Here is a 21492-nt window from a genome sequence, read left to right as displayed (position 1 = left end):
TAGGAACTAAGAGGAATAGACAGATTTTTCTTGTGGGCTCTGGGTTGTTGATTCAATATAAAATGAAACAGCAACAAAAAGCAAGATTTTCCCTCCTCCCTAGAATTTCAAAGGCATTAGTCACCCTCCTGTGTTTAGGGCCTGAATGTTTCCATCCCCAAATCATCCAGGTAAGGTGGAACTTCTGGGAGTACCAGGAAAAATCAAACATAAGTCTTCTTGGAGAAACATACCCCAGGACACTCATAGAGCGTGAATAATGTTGCCTAGACAGATGATGTGAGTCCCTGGTCCCATATTGACAAACCTTATTATTTTTAAAAGCTGCTTAAAAGTCCACTAGGCAGATGCAGCATAATTTATGCAGTCAGTGTTCCTTTGTTAGCCATCAGATGATTTCTGATTACTCACTATTACCGAGCCTATTTCACTGGATATCCTTGTGCCTATTTCTTTGTGTATCTGCAGGAATGTATTTTCGGAGAAGGTGATGGCACCCTACTCCAGTACTTTTGCCTGGAAAATCCCATGGGCAGAGGAGCCTGGTAGGCTGCAGTCCATGGGGTCGCAAAGTCGGACATGACTGAGCGACTTCACTTTCACTTTTCACTTCCATGCATTGGAGAAGGAAATGGCAACCCACTCCAGTGTTCTTGCCTGGAGAATCCCAGGGATGGGGGAGCCTGGTGGGCTGCCATCTATGGGGTCACACAGAGTCGGACACGACTGAAGCGACTTAGCAGCAGCAGCAATGTATTCTAGAGCTGGAACTGTTGAATTGCCAAGTAAGCACATTACAAATATAAAAACCCTTTTTTAAAAAGGGGGGATACCAATTTACACTTTCTAGAATAATGCATGAAAAATGCCTATTTAACCATACTCACCCCTGCACTGAACAAAATCGTAGGTTTTCATCTCTGTCAACGTACCAGGTGTTTTAAATGTACATTTCTTAAAATATATGTTAAATGGGACAATTTTAAACTTTTACTAGCCTTTTTTTTTTCTGTGAATCATGTTTTTTGGTCAGTATTTCTATTGGTCTGCTCACAGATTTTTTTTTAATTGGTTTATAAATACACTTTTATAACTAAAGAAATTAGCCATTTCCACAGTTTGAAATTCACCATTTTACTCTGTGTGAACAAAACGTGAATGTGGGACTTCTCTGGTGGTCCAGTGGTAAAGAATCTGCCTGCCAAGGCAGAGAACACGAGTTTGATCCCTGGTCCAGGATGATCCTGCATGCTGTGGAACATCTAAGCCCACGTGTCACAACTACTGAGTCGAGTGCTGCAACTACTGAATTCCTCACGCTCTAGAGTCGGTGTTCCGCAACAAGAGAAGCCACCGCAATGTGAAACCTGTGCACAGCAACTAGAGAGTAGCACCCCCCCCTTGCCACAACTAGAGAAAACCCGTGTGCAGCAACAAAGCCCCAGCACAGCCAGAAATAAATTAATTTCAAAAAAGTATGTGTGTAGGCAGGTGTGCACATATGGTACACTGAACTATAGCTTAGGATTTGGGGGTTGTGAGAAAACTGTAATTCAAAAAGATCCATGCACACCAAAGTTCATTGCAGCATTATTTACAATAGCCAAGACATGGAAGCAACCTAAATGTCCATCAACAGATGAATGGATAATGAAGATGGATATATATGTCTATGTGTCTATATATACAATGAAATATTAGTCATCCATAAAAAAGAGGTTATCATACTAAAGTCAGAAAGGGAAAGATATGATATCACTTGTATGTGAAATCTAAAAAAAAAAGTACACAAATCAACTTATTTACAAAACAAAAATAAAACTATAGACACAGAAAAGAAACCTTACAGTTACCAAAGATGAAAGGGGCAGACAGAGGGATAAATTAGGAGTTTGGGATTAGCATATACACACTACTATATAAAAAATAGATAACCGGGGGGCGGGGGGGGCACTCTCTGTCCCCCTTCTGATGTCTATGTCAGAAGCTTTCTATGTCCCTTTTCATACTTTAATAAAACTCTGCTACATACACTAAAAAATAAACTAGATAACCAACAAAGACCTACTTATAGTACAGGGAAATAGACTCAATATTTTGTAGTACTGTATAGGGGAAAAGAATCTGAAAGAGAAAAGACACATAAATATCTAAAACTGAATCATGTTGCTGTACACCTGAAACTAACACAACATTGTAAATCAACTATACTTCAATTAAAAAAGGGGGAAAAAAGCTTTTGTGGTTGTCAAACATAATCAGTTCCTTATAGCTTCTGGCTTTCGTGTTCTGGTGTAAGTCAGTGTTTCCCCAGTGAGCTACCGCAGAACACACTGGAGGGATACAGTTGGAGGGTGTTGTGGTGAAAATGTGCTAATAACAAAGATCTGAGCTTTATGAGAATTTGCTTGTTCATGAGAATACCGGGTTTGAAGCTAACATCTTGGAAAGGGTGCATAACCCAAAGACTGCTTATCTGTGCCAGGGCAGTAATCCACTTAAGGCCACTAACGTGTGTTATGAGTTTGAATTCCATTCTGTGTGTCACACCAGAAAAAAAAAAAAGAGCAAATTCACGTAATGAGGATTAGGCAGAAGTAAAAAGCACATGATTTTATCCTCAATTTAGGGGTGTGAGCTTCAGGAAACACCCAAGCAGAGGACACTTTTGTTTTTAGAGCAAAACAGAAATGCCAGACACTTTCCTTGTAGGCTCCTCCATTGGCTCACCTGACAGGTGACAGGTCTCAATCGCGTTTTCGACCAGTTTCCGGAACACCTGGAGGACCTTGGCAGGCACAATGTCTCCCTCGATGTTGACGTCTGCCTCGTGCCACTGCCCGGGGCTCTTGAGAAACTGCTCCACCTCTAGCCACTGCTGCAGGCCCTCTGGGTCCTGCAGGGGGCGGGGCAGACGGGCGCCCTTCAGGCTGTAGTAGCGCCAGCGCTGCTGCCGGGCCTCCCTGTACCCGGCCAGGCCTCTCATCGGGACAGTGATGAGGAACTGGGTGGGAGCCAAGACCTGGGGTCAGGAAAGCAGAGAGTGGGGGTGTCAGTCCATCGGTTCGGGAGGTGACGCAAGCCCTGGGGGAGCCGCCCTGCTGACCCAGGCCACTCAGTGAACCACTCAACCCTCAGCAATGTGACAAGGAGGACAGAACCGCGCCCACCTGCCCGCCTGTCGGCAGAGGATTCCATCTCTGTTGTGCCACTAGCCCATTGTAACGCTTCGGGCAAAGAAATTAACTCAGTGAGGGCTGGGTTTCATGGATCTGCAAGAAAAAGAGTGAAGTGGGCCCAGAACTCTAGAGGCACCTGACGTTTGGGGTGGGGTTGGGGTAGGGGAGAAAAAGCAGGGGAGGGAGCTGGTAGTCACCGCATTCTGAGCATACCAAGCACTCCAATGCTTGTGCATCCTCCTATCTCGTGTTCACAGTCACACACGAGTTGGGCTTTGCTAACATTGACCAAATGAGGAGCCTGAGGCTCGGAGGGGTTCAAAGTCTCCCCAGGGACACACAGCCAGTCAGTGGTAGAGCTGGAACCTGACCTTGGATGTTCTGATAGTTCATTCAGTGGTTAATTTTCTCTCCTGAGCTGGGTCTTGGTCAAGAATGAATGACCTGGGGAGACTTCCCTGGTGGTTCAGTGGCTAAGACTCTGTGCTCCCAACGCAGGGGGCCCAGGTTCAATCCCTGGCCAGGGAACTAGATCCCTCATGTTGTAACTAAGAGCTTGCACACTGCAACTAAAGAACCCACATGCCACAACTAAGACCTGAGGCAGTCAAATAAATAAATAATAATAATAAAAAAGAATGAATGATCTGGGATGGATGAAAGATCTGATAATAAATTAAGGGTGGGAAGGGATGGAGAGGAGGTGAAACCATTTTGCCAAATGCAGAATTTTTTTTACTTGGACTGATGATCCGCAGACAGTTTTAATGACTAACCCTTACAGAGTCACAGAAATGAAAACCTTTTTGTTGAGACAATGTGAGTTACTGAGATGATTCTAAGTTAAATGGGAAAAAGGTGAACACGAAGAATCTACATAACTCTATTTTTACAAGAACCAGGTAAGCAGCTGTCACGCCAATAGTCCAAGAGGTAGAACACGATGGTAAATGGTGCGGTACCACCAAAGGGAAATGATGCTTAACCACATCACACAGCAGCCCACTCCACCCTGTAAGTTTCCCCATCACTCAGTTATACACTGGAGGAGCTACCACCTTTCCATGGAAAGTTCTGACAAAAAAAAATTGGATAACTTTTGCCCAGGGACCTGTCGGTGAGAATTCAGAGGTGAACACTGAAATCAGCAGCAACTGAATCTTCCTCATTCTCAGGGAACAGTAGTTTGATTCTTGAGATGACAGGTCTGAAACAGAGGAGGAACCTATGGTCCTTCCCCCCCACCCCATGTCCTCTGCCGGCCGTTTGTCTGTGGAAAACTTTAGTCAAAAAAGTTTAATCACAGAAGCGAGAACACGCGGAAACAAAGGAAAGCAGTCAAAGGAGATGAAATAATAATAATGTAGTCATGAAGCATGGGCAAGGGCCTTTAGTTCCCCCTCAGGGGCTGTCATTAATATTCTGAGCCATGTCCTTGAGAAGTCTTACAGATGCTGAAAGCCCCACCAGCTGGAGAAGCTAACTACACAATGCCCAGACTGCAGCCGTGACATAAGCTGCCTCAATTCTGAGAACTGGTCTCAAAGAGACGGAAACAAACTGACCCTGCAGCTGAAGATTAACTGTACCTAAAACACCCAAGATGATGCCGGTCAGACCACCGATGACCAATCTGAAGATGGCTGTCAGAGGTGACTGTGCTGTTTTGTCAAGTAGCCCCCTCTCTATAAAAGCTCTTGCCGCCGAGTGTCAGGTGGGGAGTTGGCCTCTGGACAGACGCCCTCCCTCCCCCACCAGACACCCAATCTGAAATAAACCTTTCTTTCCACCAGTATGGCCTGTTTATTGGCTTTTGACTGGTGAGCAGCCAGACCCCACGACTCAGTAACAGGTCCACGTGACTTCTGGTATCCATTGACATGTGGTAGGATTAAAATAAGAGGGGGACCTAAACTATGACATTCAAAATCTATACATTTTTTTGAACCCACTTGCATGTGAATCCAAAAACCCAATTATCATGTCATTAGTCACATGATAAATGGTGCTTAATACATCCTTATCGAATTTGGCCCAAGAGAAAATAAAAGCATATTTATATGCCCCACTGTAACTATTTTTTTCAAAACTTAATGTATTATATAGGACATGATGCATATAAATGCAAGATGTATTTTAAGTTATGACTTCTAAGTGAGACAACAGCAGGAAATTTCCCCAGATATAGTTCTAGAAAAAGTGATGTTATGTTTCTATTCATAGTCACTGGTCTATATTTGTCCTGTTTAGGTTGGCAGTATGGTAGAGGTGGGCAGATGATGTTCTGACGTCCCAAGATCCAATCTAACTTTATAATTATCATCCTGGGGTAAATTTCCTAAAATCTGATACTGTCCCCAAACCCACAAGTCCTAGAATCTTGTGGGTGGTCCTTGTACCCACCAAACTTGAAATGTACTGGACTGACTTCCCAGGTGGCGCTAGTGGTAAAGAACCCACCTGCCAACGCAGGAGACATAAGAGACTTGGGCTCGATCTATGGGCCGGGAAGATCCCCTGGAGGAAGACATGGCAACCCACTCCAGTATTCTTGCCTGGAGAATCCCACGGACAGAGGGTCCTGTTTGGCTATAGTCCGTGGGGTCACAGAGTCGGACACGACTGAAGCAACTTAGCAGAGCAATGGTTTTTCATTCAGGTAGTAATTCTTTTGCTTACTTACTCATTCAGCAGAAGCTGAGTGTCTACCATGGGCCCCCATCATGCTGGGTACTATGAAGGGACAAGCAAGAGATGTGATCCTTATAAGCAAGGAGCTCACGGTCTGATGTGAGAGCTGGGGCATGTGTACATATAAGTTTATTACTTATATTAAGGCTTCCCCTGTGGCTCAGCTGGTAAAGAAACCACCTGCAATGTGGGACCTGGGTTTGATCCCTGGGTTGGGAAGTTCCCTGGAGAAGGGAATGGCTACCCAGTCCAGTATTTTGGCCTGGAGAATTCCATACAGTCCATGGGGTCACAAAGAGTCAGACGTGACTGAATGACTTTCACTTTCACTTATACTAAAGTATAATATAATTCTTTAATTCTTATGTGTCATAAGAAAAATCAAAATATAGGAGCATGGGGGGATTCCCTGGTGGCTCAGTGGTGAGAATCCATCTGTCAATGCAGGAGACACGGGTTTGATTCTTGATCCGGGAAGATCCAAATGCTGTGGGACAACTAAGCTCATTGGCCACAGCTATTGAGCTTGTGCTCTAGAGCCCACATGCTGCAACTACGGAAGCCCTCGCTCCCTGGAGCCTGCGCTGCACAGCAAGAGAAGCCATTTCAATAAGCCCTTGCACTGTACCTAGAGAGCAGCCCCTGCTCGCCACAAGTAGAGAAGAGCCTGAGCAGCAGCAAAGACCCAGCATAGCCAGAAATACATGACATTTTTAAAAACGGTGCGGGGGGAGCGGGAAGCACAGGGATTCAGAATGATTCAGAGCCTCGTTTTTCTCATCTCTAAAAGGGAGCCAACCATAATGTCTCTTCTACTAGGCTGTGTGCAGGCTTGGGTGCGATCTCTGTGAGCCTAGCTCTGCCCACGCTGCAATGCCTCATGAGTGCTTGTTGTCACACAGGGGGCCTGGGGCTCACAGTTCTGTGGGACTCCTCAGCAGGGACCGGGTTTCCAGGTGGCTCCTGCAGTCTCTAAGGGCCACCTCTTCTACTTTCTTTCTTCTCCGACTTGTAGCTCATCGACTATCACTTTCAACTATTTTTCTCATCAATGCCCTGAGTCCCCTCTCTACGCAGTGCCTAGTCTATTGCGTGGGTGCTTAGTAAATGAATGTGTGCTTCACTGAACATTAATCAGTACGCTAGGACTTGCTTTGGGATCAGAAGCCCTGGGTGGAATTCTGGCTTTAGTGTCTAAAAGGCTTGATCAAGTCCCTTGACTTCTCCAAGCTTCCATTTTCATCATCTGTTAAGTAAGAACGTGGGACCGCAACTGCAGTAACATCTATGCAATGAGTGTGAAGATGGTAAATACTAGGAAGCCTTATTGGTACTCTTGGTGGTGTGAGTGCCTGACACATACAGAGACTACCCACCCATTTCCTGGCTCACTGGGTGGGCACTTAGAGCCAAGTGACCTGCTTACCTTAATGTTCTCATTGTACGTGTCACAGTAAGGAACGGCTTGAAATCGAAAGTCTTGGTAGCTTATTTCTGTGGTCAGGTGATGGACAACTTGCTGCACCTCTTCCACCATCTGGGAAATCCATTGGCGCCTCAAGTCCACCTGCATGCAAAGGGATCAGCAAAGGTGGTTATACCTGGATCAGGCCCCGGGGAAGGGAGGAGGCAGGGCTTGGTGGTGGGGACCAAAGCAATCAGCTCAGAAAAGCCTGCTTTCCCAAGAACTCCAGGAGAGATGAACTCACATCTGATGATACTCACTGGTGCCTCAGTGTTCTCTTCTGAAATAGAAGAATTTCTCAATATTGATCTAGAACCTGCCACGTGGTAGATGCCTGTCTAGGTCCTTGGCATGACAGTAAACAAAACAACAGCAAACAAGATAGAGATGCTTGCCCTCTAGTTGAAAACACAGGACACATGTATAGATGTCTCCTGTATATATGTCTGAAATACATATATACATGTATATATGTCTCTCTCTATATATATATATCAGTTCAGTTCAGTCGCTATAGACACACACAAATACACACATGTATAATGTAAGATCAGATATGATAAGTCCCAAGAAAAACAATAAAATAGGGGAAAGGACTAGAGAATAAAGGGACTACCATTTTAGGACCCCCTGGAGAAGGAAATGGCAACTTACTCCAGTATTCTTGCCTGGGAAATCCCATGGACAGAGGAGCCTGATGGGCTATAGTCCCATAAGGTCACAAAAGACTCAGACAGGACTCAGTGACTGAACAACAACAACTGTTTTTTTTTTTTTTTTTTAACTTTTTGGCCATGCTGTCTGGCATGTTGGATCTTATTCCTTGATCAGAGGTCAAATCCGTGCCCTCTACAATGGAAGTGTACAGTCTTAACCACTGAACCACAAGTGAAGTACTGGGGCTGCTATTTTAGACTGGGTGGGCAGAGAAGGCTTCTGGAAGGAGGTGACATTGGAGTGAGCCCTGATGACAGCTTGGAAAAGCAAATTCCAGGACCCCTAAAGCAGGAGTAAGCTTAGCAAGGCTCAAGGGCCAGCAAGGAAGCTGCTGTCATTACAGGAGGGTAAAGAAGGAGGGTAAAGAAGATGAACTTGGAAGGGATGGTAGGGGACAGGCTATCCCACAGGGTTTTGTGAACTTGGTGAGACTCGAAAATGGGATAATCATACCTGCTCTCCAGGTTGGTGAATATGAGATAGTCTAACGTATGTGAACATGGCGCAGCTTGCTTCCTATATGTCATCGATAAATGATGGTTCCCTTCTCCCCTGTGTTCACTCCCTCCTTTGGCTCCCAGACTCATCAGAAAAGGTGTGCAATGATGTTTCTTCTGACTCTGCACAGAAAGTCTGGAAGAACTGGAAGGGGCTCTTTGTTACTTCACGTGGGAGGCACCTACAGGCTGGCGTGTGATAAGCACCTCCCTCACAGATGCTGGGGAGCACAGTTCTTGTCTGACCTTAACTATGAAGATCAGGTCTGTGTGCACATGTGCTCAGTTATGTCTGACTCTTTGCAATCCCATGAACTATAGCCCGCCAGGCTCCTCCAGCCATGGAATTTCCTAGGCAAGAATACTGGACAGGGTTGCCATTTCCTCCTCCAGGAGATCGTCCCGACTCAGGACCGAACTGGCATCTCTTGCATCTCCTGCATTGGCAGCGTGTTTCTTTACCACCGTGCCACCTAAGAAGCCCGGATCAGGCCTATACTGGCTTCTGATTTCATCTTCTTGCCACAAGCAAGAAGTTGTGTCCTACTCTTTTGCAGCCCCATGGTCTGCCAGGCTCTGCACATTCCACAACTCTCTGTATGTTCATCTCACCACATTCATCCATAGGAGAAGGGACCAAGGGTAGCTTTCTTGAGCATCTGTAAACTACCAAGATTCCGCATCTTCCAGAGTGTGTAAGTGAAAGAGAGAAGGTAGAGAGGGGAAGGTCATTTGCCATGCCAAAAATAAAGGCAAATGTTTGTAGAAGCATAATCAAGGGTCCTTTCCAGTGTAGGACTTCCCTCACATGTTGGGATTCAATTCTATTAGACCAGTTTTTGCTGAACATCCACTTTATGCCAAGTTTTGTGCATATAATGTTGTCAAGAGGTTGACAGCAGACCAATAAGAAGGAAATGGCAACCTACTCCAGTACTCTTGCCTGGAAAATTCCATGGATGGAGGAGCCTGATAGGCTACAGTCCATGGGGTTGCAAAGAGTCGGATATGACTGAGCGACTTCACTTTCACTTTCAGTGCTAAATACAGGCCTCCCAGGTGGTACAGTGGTAAAAAATCCACCTGCCAATGCAGGAGGTCCAAGAGACATTGGTTCAATCCCTAGGTCGGGAAGATCCCAGGAGTAGGAAATGGCAACCCACTCCCAGATTCTTACCTGGAAATTCCAGGGATAGGGGAACCTGGCAGACTATAGTCCATGGGGTTTCAAAAGAGTTGGACACAACAGAGTGACTGAGCGCACGCACGCACAGTGCTAACTATAGGTTTGCACAGGATGGTGTGGGTGCAAAGGAAATGGAAGCTGCCTCTAGTTTGGAGGCCTTCCTGGAAGCCTGGTGTGTCAGAGTTGTAACTTAAAAGGCTGGCAGCAGTTAGCTGGAAAGAGAAGGGCATGAAGATTGTTCTAGAAAGAGAAAACTTAACCTGAAGAGCACAAGCAGAGAGACACAACTGTTTCCACTTTGTTGGAGCAGATGTTACCTTGGAGGAGGATGGTGAGGTGGGAGAACAAACAGTGAGAGGTCTTGAAAGAAAAGGAAGAAGAATGTTAAAACAAGGTCAAAAGTTAGTGGCTGAATGAGATAAGGTCCCCAGATGGCCACAGTTTGGTAACTAGAACCAGAGTGACGTGTTTGGGGAAAACAGTGGGCGTTAAGTCAGGCAGCAGTGGGTTTAAAGAGAATGGCAGATGAGCAAGTAAACTTAGAAGCAAGAGACTTCTCTGGGAAGCTTGGCTGGAGAAGGAAAAAACAAGACCAAGGACAGCAACACTTTTATTTCAAAAGGACACACAGATTCAATGCTGAGAGGAAAAAAGCCAGTGGAAAAGGAGGAAGGCAGAGAGCAAAACCCCCCAAGCAAGTGTTTCCCAGCCAGGAGGAGTCATGGAAATCCAGAAACCTGGTGAGGAGCTAGCCTTGGTGTTTCAGAAGGGACGGAAGATGGGTGCAGATGTGGATAAAGGCACAGAGTTCCTGCCTGATGCCCGTCTTCTTTCTAGAGCAAGGCAGTGTGCTGACAGTGAGGTGAGACGAGGAGGGCAGGGGACTTCAGGGTAACAGACGTTGGTAGAAGCCTCTCTAACAGATGAGGGGCTGTTTGGGTCTCCAGAGGCTGGTGTAAAGGTTCTGGGCTTCCCAGGTGGTGCCAGTGCTAAAGACTCTGCCTGCCAATGCAGACGATGCAAGCGATGTGGGTTTGCTCTCTGGGTTGGGAAGATCCTCTGGAAAAGGAAAGAGTTGGACATGCCTGAGCACACATGCATATATGGCAGATAGGCAAAGTTTCCAGGCAGTATCAACACTCCGCTGTGTGTCCATGAGGCTGTGGATTAACAGTGGGCTGAGTTGTAACAGGTTGTCCAATACCCCTCAACTCTCCAGGGCTAAGAGTAGAGAGGTTAAGATTAGAGTTTGCTGGGCTTCCCTGGTGGCTCAGTGGTAAAGAATTTGCCTGCCAATGCAGGAGACTCTAGTTCAATCAATCCCTGATCCAGGAAGATCCTACATGCCACCGAGCAAATAAGTCCATGTGCCACAGCTATTGAGCCTACAGTCTAGAGCCTGGAAACCACAACTGTTGACCCCACGTGCCTCAAATACTGAAGTCCACGCACCTAGAGCCTGTGCTCCACAACAAGAGAAGCCACTGCAATGGGAAGCCCACACACCACAGTGAAGAATAACCCCCTGCAACTAGATAAAAGCCTGCACAGCAGCGAAGGCCCAGCACAGTCAAAATAAACAAATAAATAAAAAGAAAGATTAGAGTTTGCTGGCACCATCTGGAGAAGAGAGAGGAAGGGGGTCAGCGGTGGGCAATGTTTTCAAGCCTGGGCAGAGAAAGAATGAAGTCAGTTTGGGAGATAAGGGGATATTGGACAAGTTCACCAGCCAGATATCTGATCAGGAATAGCAGAAGAAAGTAATACAAGGGCTAACTAGATAGAAAACTGCAGTCAGAATGGTTGGGAAATAGTCATTTCAAATAGTTAAGGTCTCAGAATGTGTAAAGGACTAAGGCTAACTTCCCACATCTTCCAACTGCACTGATGTGAATTCCCAGAACTTGCATGTTAGTAACATAGTAACATAATGGTGATTCAGTAGGAAGGCTTCCACAGGCCGCTCAGAGGGGAAAGAACGCGCCTGCAGTGCAGGAGACACAGGAGACGTGGGCTCAATCTGTGGGTCAGGAAGATCCCCGAGAGGAGGAAATAGCAGTCTACAGTATATATCCACATACATATTTTGTCTCTCATGTTAATAAACGAATGGAAGATTTATGACCATATTCACACTATTATATAATTTTTAATTGATAAAAACTTGAGAGAAAGCGTGTGTGTGTGTGTGTGTGTGTGTGTGCGCGCGCACACACACCTCTTGGAAACAGTTCTCCACTGGGAATCTCTTCTACAAATTATGCCACCATTTGGTGGTAGAATTTTCTCACTGGCAAGGACAAGTTCAGACACTCTTTAGAAGACACCTATAATTTCTCACTCATTGTTCCTCTAAACCAGCAGTCCCCAGCTTTTTTGACATGAGGGACCCGCTTCGTGGAAGACAATTTTTCCACACACTTGGGGTGGAGAAGGGATGGTTTCAGGATAATTCAAGCACACTGCATTTATTGTGCACTTTATTTCCATTATTATTACATCAGCTCCACCTCAGCTCATTAGGCATTCAGTCCCACAGGTGGCGGACCCCTGGTCTAAACCACAACCCAGAAACCCCAGTTGTTTCCCTTCGCTCGTCCTGACCATGGCTTAGCGAGGTATAACAAGAAGATTCTAATTCAGGGTGCAGAAAAGCAGGGAATGGGGCTGGAAGCAGCTTTACAGGGAGTAATCTTGGTGAAAGAAGGAGGCTCCACCACAGGTAGAGACCAGTCGCTAGCCCAACCTCAGAATCCTTTGGATGGCTCTCAGACTTCAGGAAGCAAGCTAAGACATCAATTGCAACCTAGAAGCAGCCTTGTCATCACATTTATTTCATGGCAAAGCTTTGAAGCAAACTGAAGATGGATCAACGCTCATTCAGTTCAAGCTTTTTTTTCCCCTTTGTGCACCACACAGCTTTCGGGATTTCCCTAACCAGGGATTGACCTCCCAGCAGTGAAAGCACCAAGTCCAAACTACTGAACTGCCAGAAAATTCCCCCATTCAGTCGCAATTTGACTTCGGATGCCTGTTTAAGTTTCATTCACTTTCTCTGCTGATTAGTTCAATGCACTAAGGTGTGTTTCTCTTTCTAAAGAGAAACATTTTCTTTCTAAAGAGAGCATTGGTGGATGCCGCAGAGCAAAAACAAAAACGAATTATAATAATTTAACCAGGCCCAAGATGCTAGGTGTATGCGGTTGAATTAGATTATCTTGTTCAGCCCCTGCGTTGTACTGACTGGAAAAGTTATGCCACGCTCATTAGCGTGCAGATTCAATCACCTAAGCAGAGTTTCCACAGAAGCAGTCATCAGAGGCTGTTGGCACTTTCAAGGTTTGGCCATCCATTTTCTGTGGGTCTCCTGCCCTCCAGGGAATGTCTACACGCCCACATGAGTGTCCACCTCCGCAGGCGCAGCATCAGGCGTGCTGTTGGCCCACGTCATTTGCTACTATTAACAGCTCGTCTGTGGACAGTTTACTGTTTCAAGTATAAATTATTGCCAATTCAAGTTTATTCCTTAAAGTAACATCAATCTGACTCACTTGTATTCCCGCATACTTTCCCGAAAGAGGTAGGGGGTGTAGGAAAGAGCGTGACAGGAATGCCACACAGGGCTGGCCACACCCGTGAGCAAGCGGCCAGTGCAAATGCCATCCACAAGGAGCCCCGGCGGGAAAAAAGGCTGAGAACTTCTTTCTAAACAACAGGAAGTCAGACTGAATTCTGGAATTGCCTTAACTCCAATAATCAGTTTTAAAAAGCAGTGGTGTGGGACTCCCCTGGGGTCCAGTGATTAAGAATCTGCTTTCCGATGCAGTGCATGTGGGTTCAATCCCTGGTCAGGAAACTAAGATTCCATAAGTTTCAGGGCAACGAAACTCATGTGCCACAACTGGAGAAGCCTGTGCGCCATAACGAACTCTGAGAATAACCAAAAAAAAAAAAAAAAGTGGTGGTCCTGGGACAGACGCTGTTTCTATCTTTCAGCGGTTAATAATTTAAAGGACTGGAAACTTAAATTCAGTGATCCATACAGATAAGACATCACATTCCCTATCTTTTTAGACTAATTCTTCCATGACCCAAATGCTTGGACCCCACAGGATATCTGCAATTCATATATAGCAGAAGCTATAGTAACAGCAGCCCTGCAGAGGTGAGGCTGGTGAGGCGTTGCAGTGTAAAAGATACTTTATAAGGCTTTTTGAGGCTTCCCTGGTGGCTCAGATGTGAAGAATCCGCCTGCAATGCAAGAGACCCAGGTTCGATCCCTGGGGTCAGGAAGATCCCCTGGAGGAGGAATTGGCAACCTACTCCAGTATTCTTGCCTGGGAAGTCCCATAGACAAAGGAGTCTGGTGGGCCTCAGTCCATGCAGTCACAGAGTTGGACACAACTGAGTGACTAACACACATACAGATCCTTAGAGCCTCTGGATAATCCTTTAAGGTGGGTGTTCTGGTAATCCTCATTTTACAGAGGAGAAAACAAGTTCAGAAAGTGTCAGTAATTTACCCAAGGTCTGGGAGTTGGCAAGCCACAGGGATCCACACCCAGGCAGTGTCCTTGTTCACAACCACTGCACCACTCTGCGGGCCCAAGGACAAGGTTACTGGGAATGAAGCCCATGCTAACTGCTTGAACGGGGTTCCCTGCGCTGGAAGTCCTCTCCACTTGTTAAAGCTCGACTAACTTAGTATGAGCTGCTAAGGCTTTGTCTTCACTCTGTGGAAGACCTCTCCCATCAGAGCTCACAGGGCTCTCTTCCCCTCCAGCACCCTGTTCAAATCTCTGTGTAGCACTTGTGATGTTAAACATTTGCCTGTCTGCATGGGGAACTTCCTCCTTTTAGCTTTGGGCTTATGTGCAAAATCTGCAGGCGAGACAGGGCCACCCTTAAAGACACCCAAACACAAAACGTCTCTCGCACTGAGCAGGCCACATCCAGATCTGTGTTTTGGGCGCTGTGTTTTGTGCTGTGTGTGTTTATGGTGATATAGAGGGTTTAGCAGAGGAAACGTAGTTTGGTGCATAACAGAGTAGGTTGAAACCTCAGCACCTTCATTAACTCTGTGACTCTGGACACATTTAATTCACATGAGCCTCTGCTCCTTTCTATAAAAATGGTCATATGCATGGATCGTACGGTTGTTGCTTGCATGACACACTGTAGGGCCTCAACCCGCCCGCACCTTTAACACTCATCTCACATTATCTTCAGTGAGGCCTGAAGATACTTCTAACCACATACATGCAATGATCCTATGTGAATGTCAAGAGGGAATAAAGATATCCAAGGCACTGTTCTTCCTTCTGGAAACTTCTACAGAATACAATGATCTAGTTAAGTCACCACCAAGATAACAATAGGAAAGGTGTCAGGAGCTAAGATACAATTGACGGCCAAATAAATATTATCAGTGATGATTATGATGGGAAGTCATAGAAAGGCACAAATGTTTTGCGTTGGGGTGTCAGGTTAATCTTTCATGAGAAGGTGGACTCAGAGCTGAGTTTGAAGGATGAGTATGAGCCAGAAAAATGAAGAAGAGGGGGATGTCTCCCTGAGTGGTGGAGGGAGAGCTTCATCCTGAGACCTTTTCGGGGCACAGTTCTTCTAGGACAGGACTGTCAGACCCAACCACCCATAGGGGCAGGATAATGGACACACGCAGGAGAGGAAGGGCTGGGGAGGGGGACTGTCAGACTCAGCAGCGCCACAGCCTCCAGCGGGACAGATGCTCAACTCCAGTCCATGGCTGCCAGGCAGGAAATTAGGACCTAGTTTCAACACCTGCATTGCACTGACTGGAAAAGTGATGCCGCAGATAGTCTGATTTTTTTTTATTATTATTATTCCATAGAGGAAGGAAATCTGAATTTCTATGCAAAATTTCACTATTTGGAAATGCTTGTAACAAAATTGAAAAATCTGAAAAATTCTCTGTGGGCCAAAGAAAACACATGCACAGGCTGGAGTCAACATAGAGAGCTTTTGTTTAGAAATTCTGTGATTGAAGATGCAGGGAAGCAGAGAGTAGAAAGATAAAGTATTATTTGAATGCCAGGCTAAAATATTTGAACTTTTTTCTTTCAGAAAACGCAGGACCATGGGGAAATGCCAGGTTATAGTTTCTCCAAAGGGAGAAATCACTTTGTTTGCTATAACTTTTATTATCATATGTTTTTTCCCTATTTATCTCTCTTAATGGATTTGGCTAAGAAATCAACTTGATTTTATCCCTATAATAATGAATTCTACTTTGTTAACTTATAAAGGCATGAAAACACTAAACTAATCTCTAACTCTTAATGTTTTAGTTTAAAGGGTGGTGCTGTTTTGGCAGCTTCATCTGTAAACAGAAAAGCTTAAATTAGATAATATTTACGGTTCCTTCAAGTTCTAATATCCTAAGAGCCTATGAGTCTACAGAGAATAAATTAATTGGTTCTTAATCCATGTGTACTAAAAATACAGTGAATTAGTTCAGTCAGTCAGTTGTGTTTGACTTTGCAACCCCATGGACTGTAGCACGCCAGGCTTTCCTCTCTGTCACCTTTATATTTTAATTTAGCAGTTTTACAGTTTTCAAAAAGCTGTCTTATTCACTCTTTTTCAAAGACCCCCACTAAGATCCTCCCATTTTACAGGGAAAAAAACTGAGGCTTAGACAGGTTAAGTGCTTTGCTCATGTCCACCCAGACATCAGGCTTCCCAGGTGGCGCTAGTGGTAAAGAACCTGCCTGCCAATACAGGAGACTAAGAGACAAGGGTTCGATCCCTGGATTGGGAAGATCCCCTGGAGGAGGGCACAGCAACCCACTCCAGTATTCTTGCCTGGAGAATCCCATGGACAGAGGAGCCTGGAGTCGCAGAGACCCCACTGAAGTGATTTAGCATACCTGTATGCACCCAGGCATCAGTGGGGAGCCGAGCTCCAGCCAAGTTGTGACTCTTTGTTCCACATTATATACCCAAGGTACCTCTTGCACTGAAATCTCAAAGACAGGACTGAAATATGGTAAATTCCTGAACACTCTCATGGGTGATGGTCTTGGGGCATTTTCTATGTCTTTGGAATTAGCCTGAAATCCTTTCTGCATCAAGGTTGGTGGGGTAGGAGGAGTGGGAAAGAGCTTGTGAAAGAGACTGTTATTTGTCCTTACCTTACTCAGCAGGCAATCTTCTACGTCTCCTTCCATCCGGGATTTCACGGTTCCTGGTCAATTCTGAGCAGAACAGCAGCGTCTCTGTTTGTCTGCCAGTGGAGACAGTGCTTGTTGTGTGGCTTTCCCAGTGATGTTAATCTCTGGAGGCTGAATGTCTCTGGGAATGTGTGTGGACCGGAGACTTACCTTCTCAATTCTTCATTCAAGTTCTTATTTCCAAATTGTGAGCATCTGTCTTTTATCTTTGGGAAATAAAAATCAGAAAAGAATTGAAGAAGGAGAGTTGATGAAATTGAACTTGAGTCCAATCTAATTTTACTCTATTCAGCTCTACTGACATATGCTTTGACCGAAGGGCAATTTTCCAAGTTGTATTTTCCACTCAAATACTCAAAGGTTCCATTCAAGATAGAAATGCCTGTAGGTGGCTTCTTCCCACCTGTTTATGCTCTTATCCTGTCACTAGATGCCTCTTTGAGCTCGGTATCTTATATCTCCTTGTTCTAATCCTGTTGACAGTAAATAGTTTCCTTGCTCTCCCATCCAGAAAATCTTGCAAATGAATCTACCTCCCTTACAATAAACAAATAGGAAACTGCCAAACAACCAGCGGCACCATCATTATATCTACAAACAAGTGATCAGGACACAACAATTTGCATGTGGAAACACACGCACACAGGTATGGACACACACAGGCGCGAGCACAGAGATACACACACACAAGCACACCCAGGAACGGCAGGACAAGAATCCTTTTGCTCACCTGCTGGCCTTCCCCCCAGAAAGCTAGCAGTAAAAATAAAGTCAATGTAAACAGGCCCCTCAGGAGTTGAGGAAACACTCACATCTGGTTTTGCCAGCAAAACTGTGTTGGAAAACAGCTCAGGCAGCAAATTCCCAATCTGGCTGGCTGAGGCTAGTTTTATTACAGAAAAAAAAAATCGAAATGGCTTGATCTCTGTACTTGGTAAACATCAGACTCAGCTATTGGATAATCTAAAGAAATTGCAGTGCTTCTGGGAGCTCAGCTCTATTCGGAGCAATGTTCCAAAGGTGAGTGTCTTTCCAAACCCACCTCTGAGAGCTCCCTCTCAGTGCTCAGCAGCCGTGCTGGGCGCCTGGGCCACTCTGTGTTCTGTAACCACAGCATTTGCATATATTTCCTGAACTTGGCATCATCTAAAAGCCACATCAGAGCTCAGGCTGCTTGGCAGGTGCTCCACCCACCTCGGTAATCCCAGTGTTCTATCCAGCTTCTACAGCTCACCTCTGGGAATCTGTGTGTGCATGCGTGCATGCTAAGTCCATTCAGTCGGGTCCAACTCTTTGCGACCCCATGGACAGTAGCCCACCAGATTCCTCTGTCCATAGGATTCTCCAGGCATGAATACTGGAGTGGGTTGCCATGCCCTCCTCCAGCGGATCTTCCCAACCCAAGGATGGAACGGTTGTCTCTTAGTCTCCTTTATTGGCAGGCAGGTTCTTTACCACTAGGGCCACTTGGGAAGCCCTGGGGGGGAACCTGTACGCTGATATATTAATATTAATACATCCGGTAAAGACAGCACTCCTCAATACTGCCTCAATTTTTCATTTTCTTCTATTTGTAATTTTAAATCTCCTGCTTTTGATAGCAAATGCTCCCAAATATTTCTGAATCTTCTTCCTTTGCCTTCTCTTACCTCTGGCTAGTTGTTCCAAACTATCGGTTTTTCACAGGAGGAACAAGAGCCTCTCCCTCTGAGCTGCTTGCAATTCTGAGTTCTCTTTCCAATTCATTTTCAACTTCACCAAAGTTGTCCTGCTTTTCTCAGGTGTTTTTGCTCTTTTCCTTTCTGCTGCTTCACTGTAGTCATTAACATGGGAGTCTCTTTCCTCTGGTGGGGCCTTTCCTACTAGTCTAAGGTTACTCCAGATGCCCGTCATCAGATGCACAAACTTTCATTCTTTTGTGCTTGAGGTGGTCCTACATACTGCGATTGCTCGTCCTACAGCTGATCAAACGGCTGAAAGTAGCATTCTTCTCTCATGCCAGGGTCCAGTGACACTGGCCTGAAGTTGCAGTGAACGCAATGAACAGGGCCAAGTGAGAAACCTGGAAGGAGAAGGAGCACGTACAGGGTGGCTTATTAGACTCTAATTTTACCTGGATGCTGTACCCAGGAAATAGAGTGTTATATAAACACAGCCAGTTCCCTGCTTTGTGATATGGTTCCTTACGGGCAAAGGTTCTGAAATACAGGGCAGATCCGCAAACACAGATGCTGAGAGGTTGGCAAAGACAAGCTTTTTTTGTTGATAGAGATCTCTGGCTAATTGGACATGGGATCAGCAAATATTTATTGAACAACAGACTGCCTGAGGCATTGTGCTGTGTCACTGAGAGGGATTCACTGCGGACTCATATTCTCCTCCTTCTTCAGGAAACAAATATCCTCATTTCCCATGACTCACATCAAATGCAAGAATGAACATGTAGACCAGTGTTGGCTCAATTTGGGGTGTGAGGACCAAGAATTCATCCTTTACAGGCGGTTTAACAAGGTATTCAAACCCTAAACCATCAATAGGAGAAGCCCTGGGAGGATCATGTCACCTGGTTCACCAGCAAAGCTGTTTGCTTACAGATTTAGCCTTAGTGGCCAGGATTTTCATACCCAAAAGTGAAAGGGTTGGCTTGATCCAAATCAATCTTAAATATACAAATTTGTTAAAGTTCACAAAGGTTACAAATTCTGACTTATTCGTTCAAAGAGTTCTTTTAATCCTGGGGTGACTCAAACATGACGGTTCAGAGGACCAAATAGAGATAACTGTTTAAGCTGTTAGGAAGCTCCCAACAATGAACAGCAAGGCAGGGACTCTGTTCTGTGTCACCTGGGTAGCCTGGTACCTAACACATAACTGACCCTTAATACCTAGTGGTGAGTATTTTGTTGCATTAAATGCTAAAGTGACCATTCTAATAGATAAAATAACTTTGAGATGCATAAAACAGCAATGATGATGTGTTACAAAACAGTATATATTCAGTGATATACTATATATATATATGTTACAAAATATATATATCAGACTGGGCTAGAGGAAAGACAAGGAAAATGTCTAGGCCTGTGTCCATCTGTCTGTGTTTCCATTCATTTATATTTCTGTGCCCTGGGGTGTCATTCTGAATCTTTCTCATTCAAAAGGCCCAGTGTTGAAAGGCAACCCAGAAACTTATTTTGAACAGAGATCGATATAATAAAACTCTCACTATGACTTGGATGATATTTTATTTTCAAGTTAAATAGTAAGGTATTTCCATCTTTATATCTCTCTACCTGGTAAACAGAGTTGTATTTGCATCTGAAACTTTTCCTTAAGTCAGGGAAAGTAGTAGTACTTAAGCACTACTCCCTTGCCTCTGCTCAAAGTCATACGAAGCTGGCATATTTTTCAGTTGACATCACCAGAAAAATGCTGGGAGTGAAGAAAACCTTTAAGGAAGAAGACGTTTGGTTTCATTAATTTGCTATCGCATGAGACTAACTGGTTCACCTCAGTTTCCGTGAGACCTAAGTGAGGAAGTGGCAGGAAATAGACGTCGGGAGAAATTAATTATTCATAGTTCGTGGGTGCACAGGGAACTGCTTTTCCTCCCACCCTCTTTGCTCATGACACGTGACAAATTTGTCTGTTTTCAGTTAAAGGAAACCCAAACAGAAGATAAAGACATAGAGATCAATAGAACAAAATAGAAAGTCCAGAAACTGCCTCACACAAACATAGTCATTTGATCTTTGATAAAAGTGTAAACACAGTTCAGTGGAGGGAAGATATTTCTTTCCACTAACGTGTGCTGGGCAAGTTGGTCATCGATAGGAAAACAAATAAACCTTGATATAAAGTTCATACCTTGCATAAAGATTAACTCAAAATGGATCATAGGTCTAAATGAAAAGCATAAGCTAATCCTTGTGATCTGGGGTTAGGCCAAGAGTTCTTAGGAATGACACCAAATAGCTTATCTATGTAAAAAAATTGATAAACTAGACTTCATAAATTTAAAAGCTTTTGTTCTTCCAAAAATATTGTCATGAGAATGAAGAGACAAGATATGGACTAGGAGGATATATTTGAAAACTACATACCCGACAAAGGACTTGTATCCAGAATATGTAAAGCACACTCAAATTCAATGATAAGAGAACAAGACAACTTTTAAACAAAGGAAAGGACTTGAATAGACATTTCACAAAGAGAGTATAAGGATGGCAAATACAAATGTGAAAAGACAGTAACACAAAACATTAGAGAAATGCAAATTAAAAACACGAATAGATACAATTATTTACATACTTATTTGAACAACTAAAATGAAAAAGTGCTGTCAATATGTAGTGCTGACAAGTATTTGAAGCAAGTGAAACTCTCATACATTTCTGATGGGAATGGAAAGTGGTTTGGTAATTGCTTATGAAGTTACAAATACATATTTGACCCCCAGCAATTCCACTCCTAGGTATATGGCCTAAAGAAATAAAAACTTGGTTTACACAAGAACATACACATGAATGTTCACAGCACTGTTGCT

General features: G+C 44.5%; 1 protein-coding gene and 1 non-coding gene across 7 annotated transcripts in view; one reads left to right on the top strand and one right to left on the bottom strand.

The window, feature by feature from the left end:
- Window positions 1-18225, bottom strand: part of MAB21L3 (mab-21 like 3) — a 29215-nt gene extending 10990 nt beyond the window's left edge. Inside the window, exons 1-5 of one of the 6 annotated variants that reach the window (XM_013962508.2) lie at window positions 18184-18207; window positions 17100-17155; window positions 16911-17002; window positions 7297-7437; window positions 2731-3022 (exon numbers count right to left, since the gene is read on the bottom strand). In XM_013962508.2, the coding sequence (XP_013817962.1) occupies window positions 2731-3022; window positions 7297-7437; window positions 16911-16946 (469 nt within the window). In that variant the 5' untranslated portion in view covers window positions 16947-17002; window positions 17100-17155; window positions 18184-18207. Of the gene's footprint in view, window positions 1-2730; window positions 3023-3170; window positions 3273-7296; window positions 7438-16910; window positions 17156-17679; window positions 17960-18183 lie in introns of those variants that run through there. The other 5 variants (XM_005677822.3, XM_013962505.2, XM_013962504.2 and 2 more) reach the window with 5 other exon arrangements.
- TRNAG-CCC lies at window positions 3635-3707 on the top strand. The gene has a single exon. It is a non-coding gene; the product is annotated as a tRNA-Gly (tRNA).

The sequence above is a fragment of the Capra hircus genome, chromosome 3 (assembly GCF_001704415.2).
Source record: "Capra hircus breed San Clemente chromosome 3, ASM170441v1, whole genome shotgun sequence".
Taxonomy (NCBI): domain Eukaryota; kingdom Metazoa; phylum Chordata; class Mammalia; order Artiodactyla; family Bovidae; genus Capra; species Capra hircus.
Note: the sequence above shows the minus strand (reverse complement) of the source record. Positions and strands in the feature narration are given on the sequence as shown.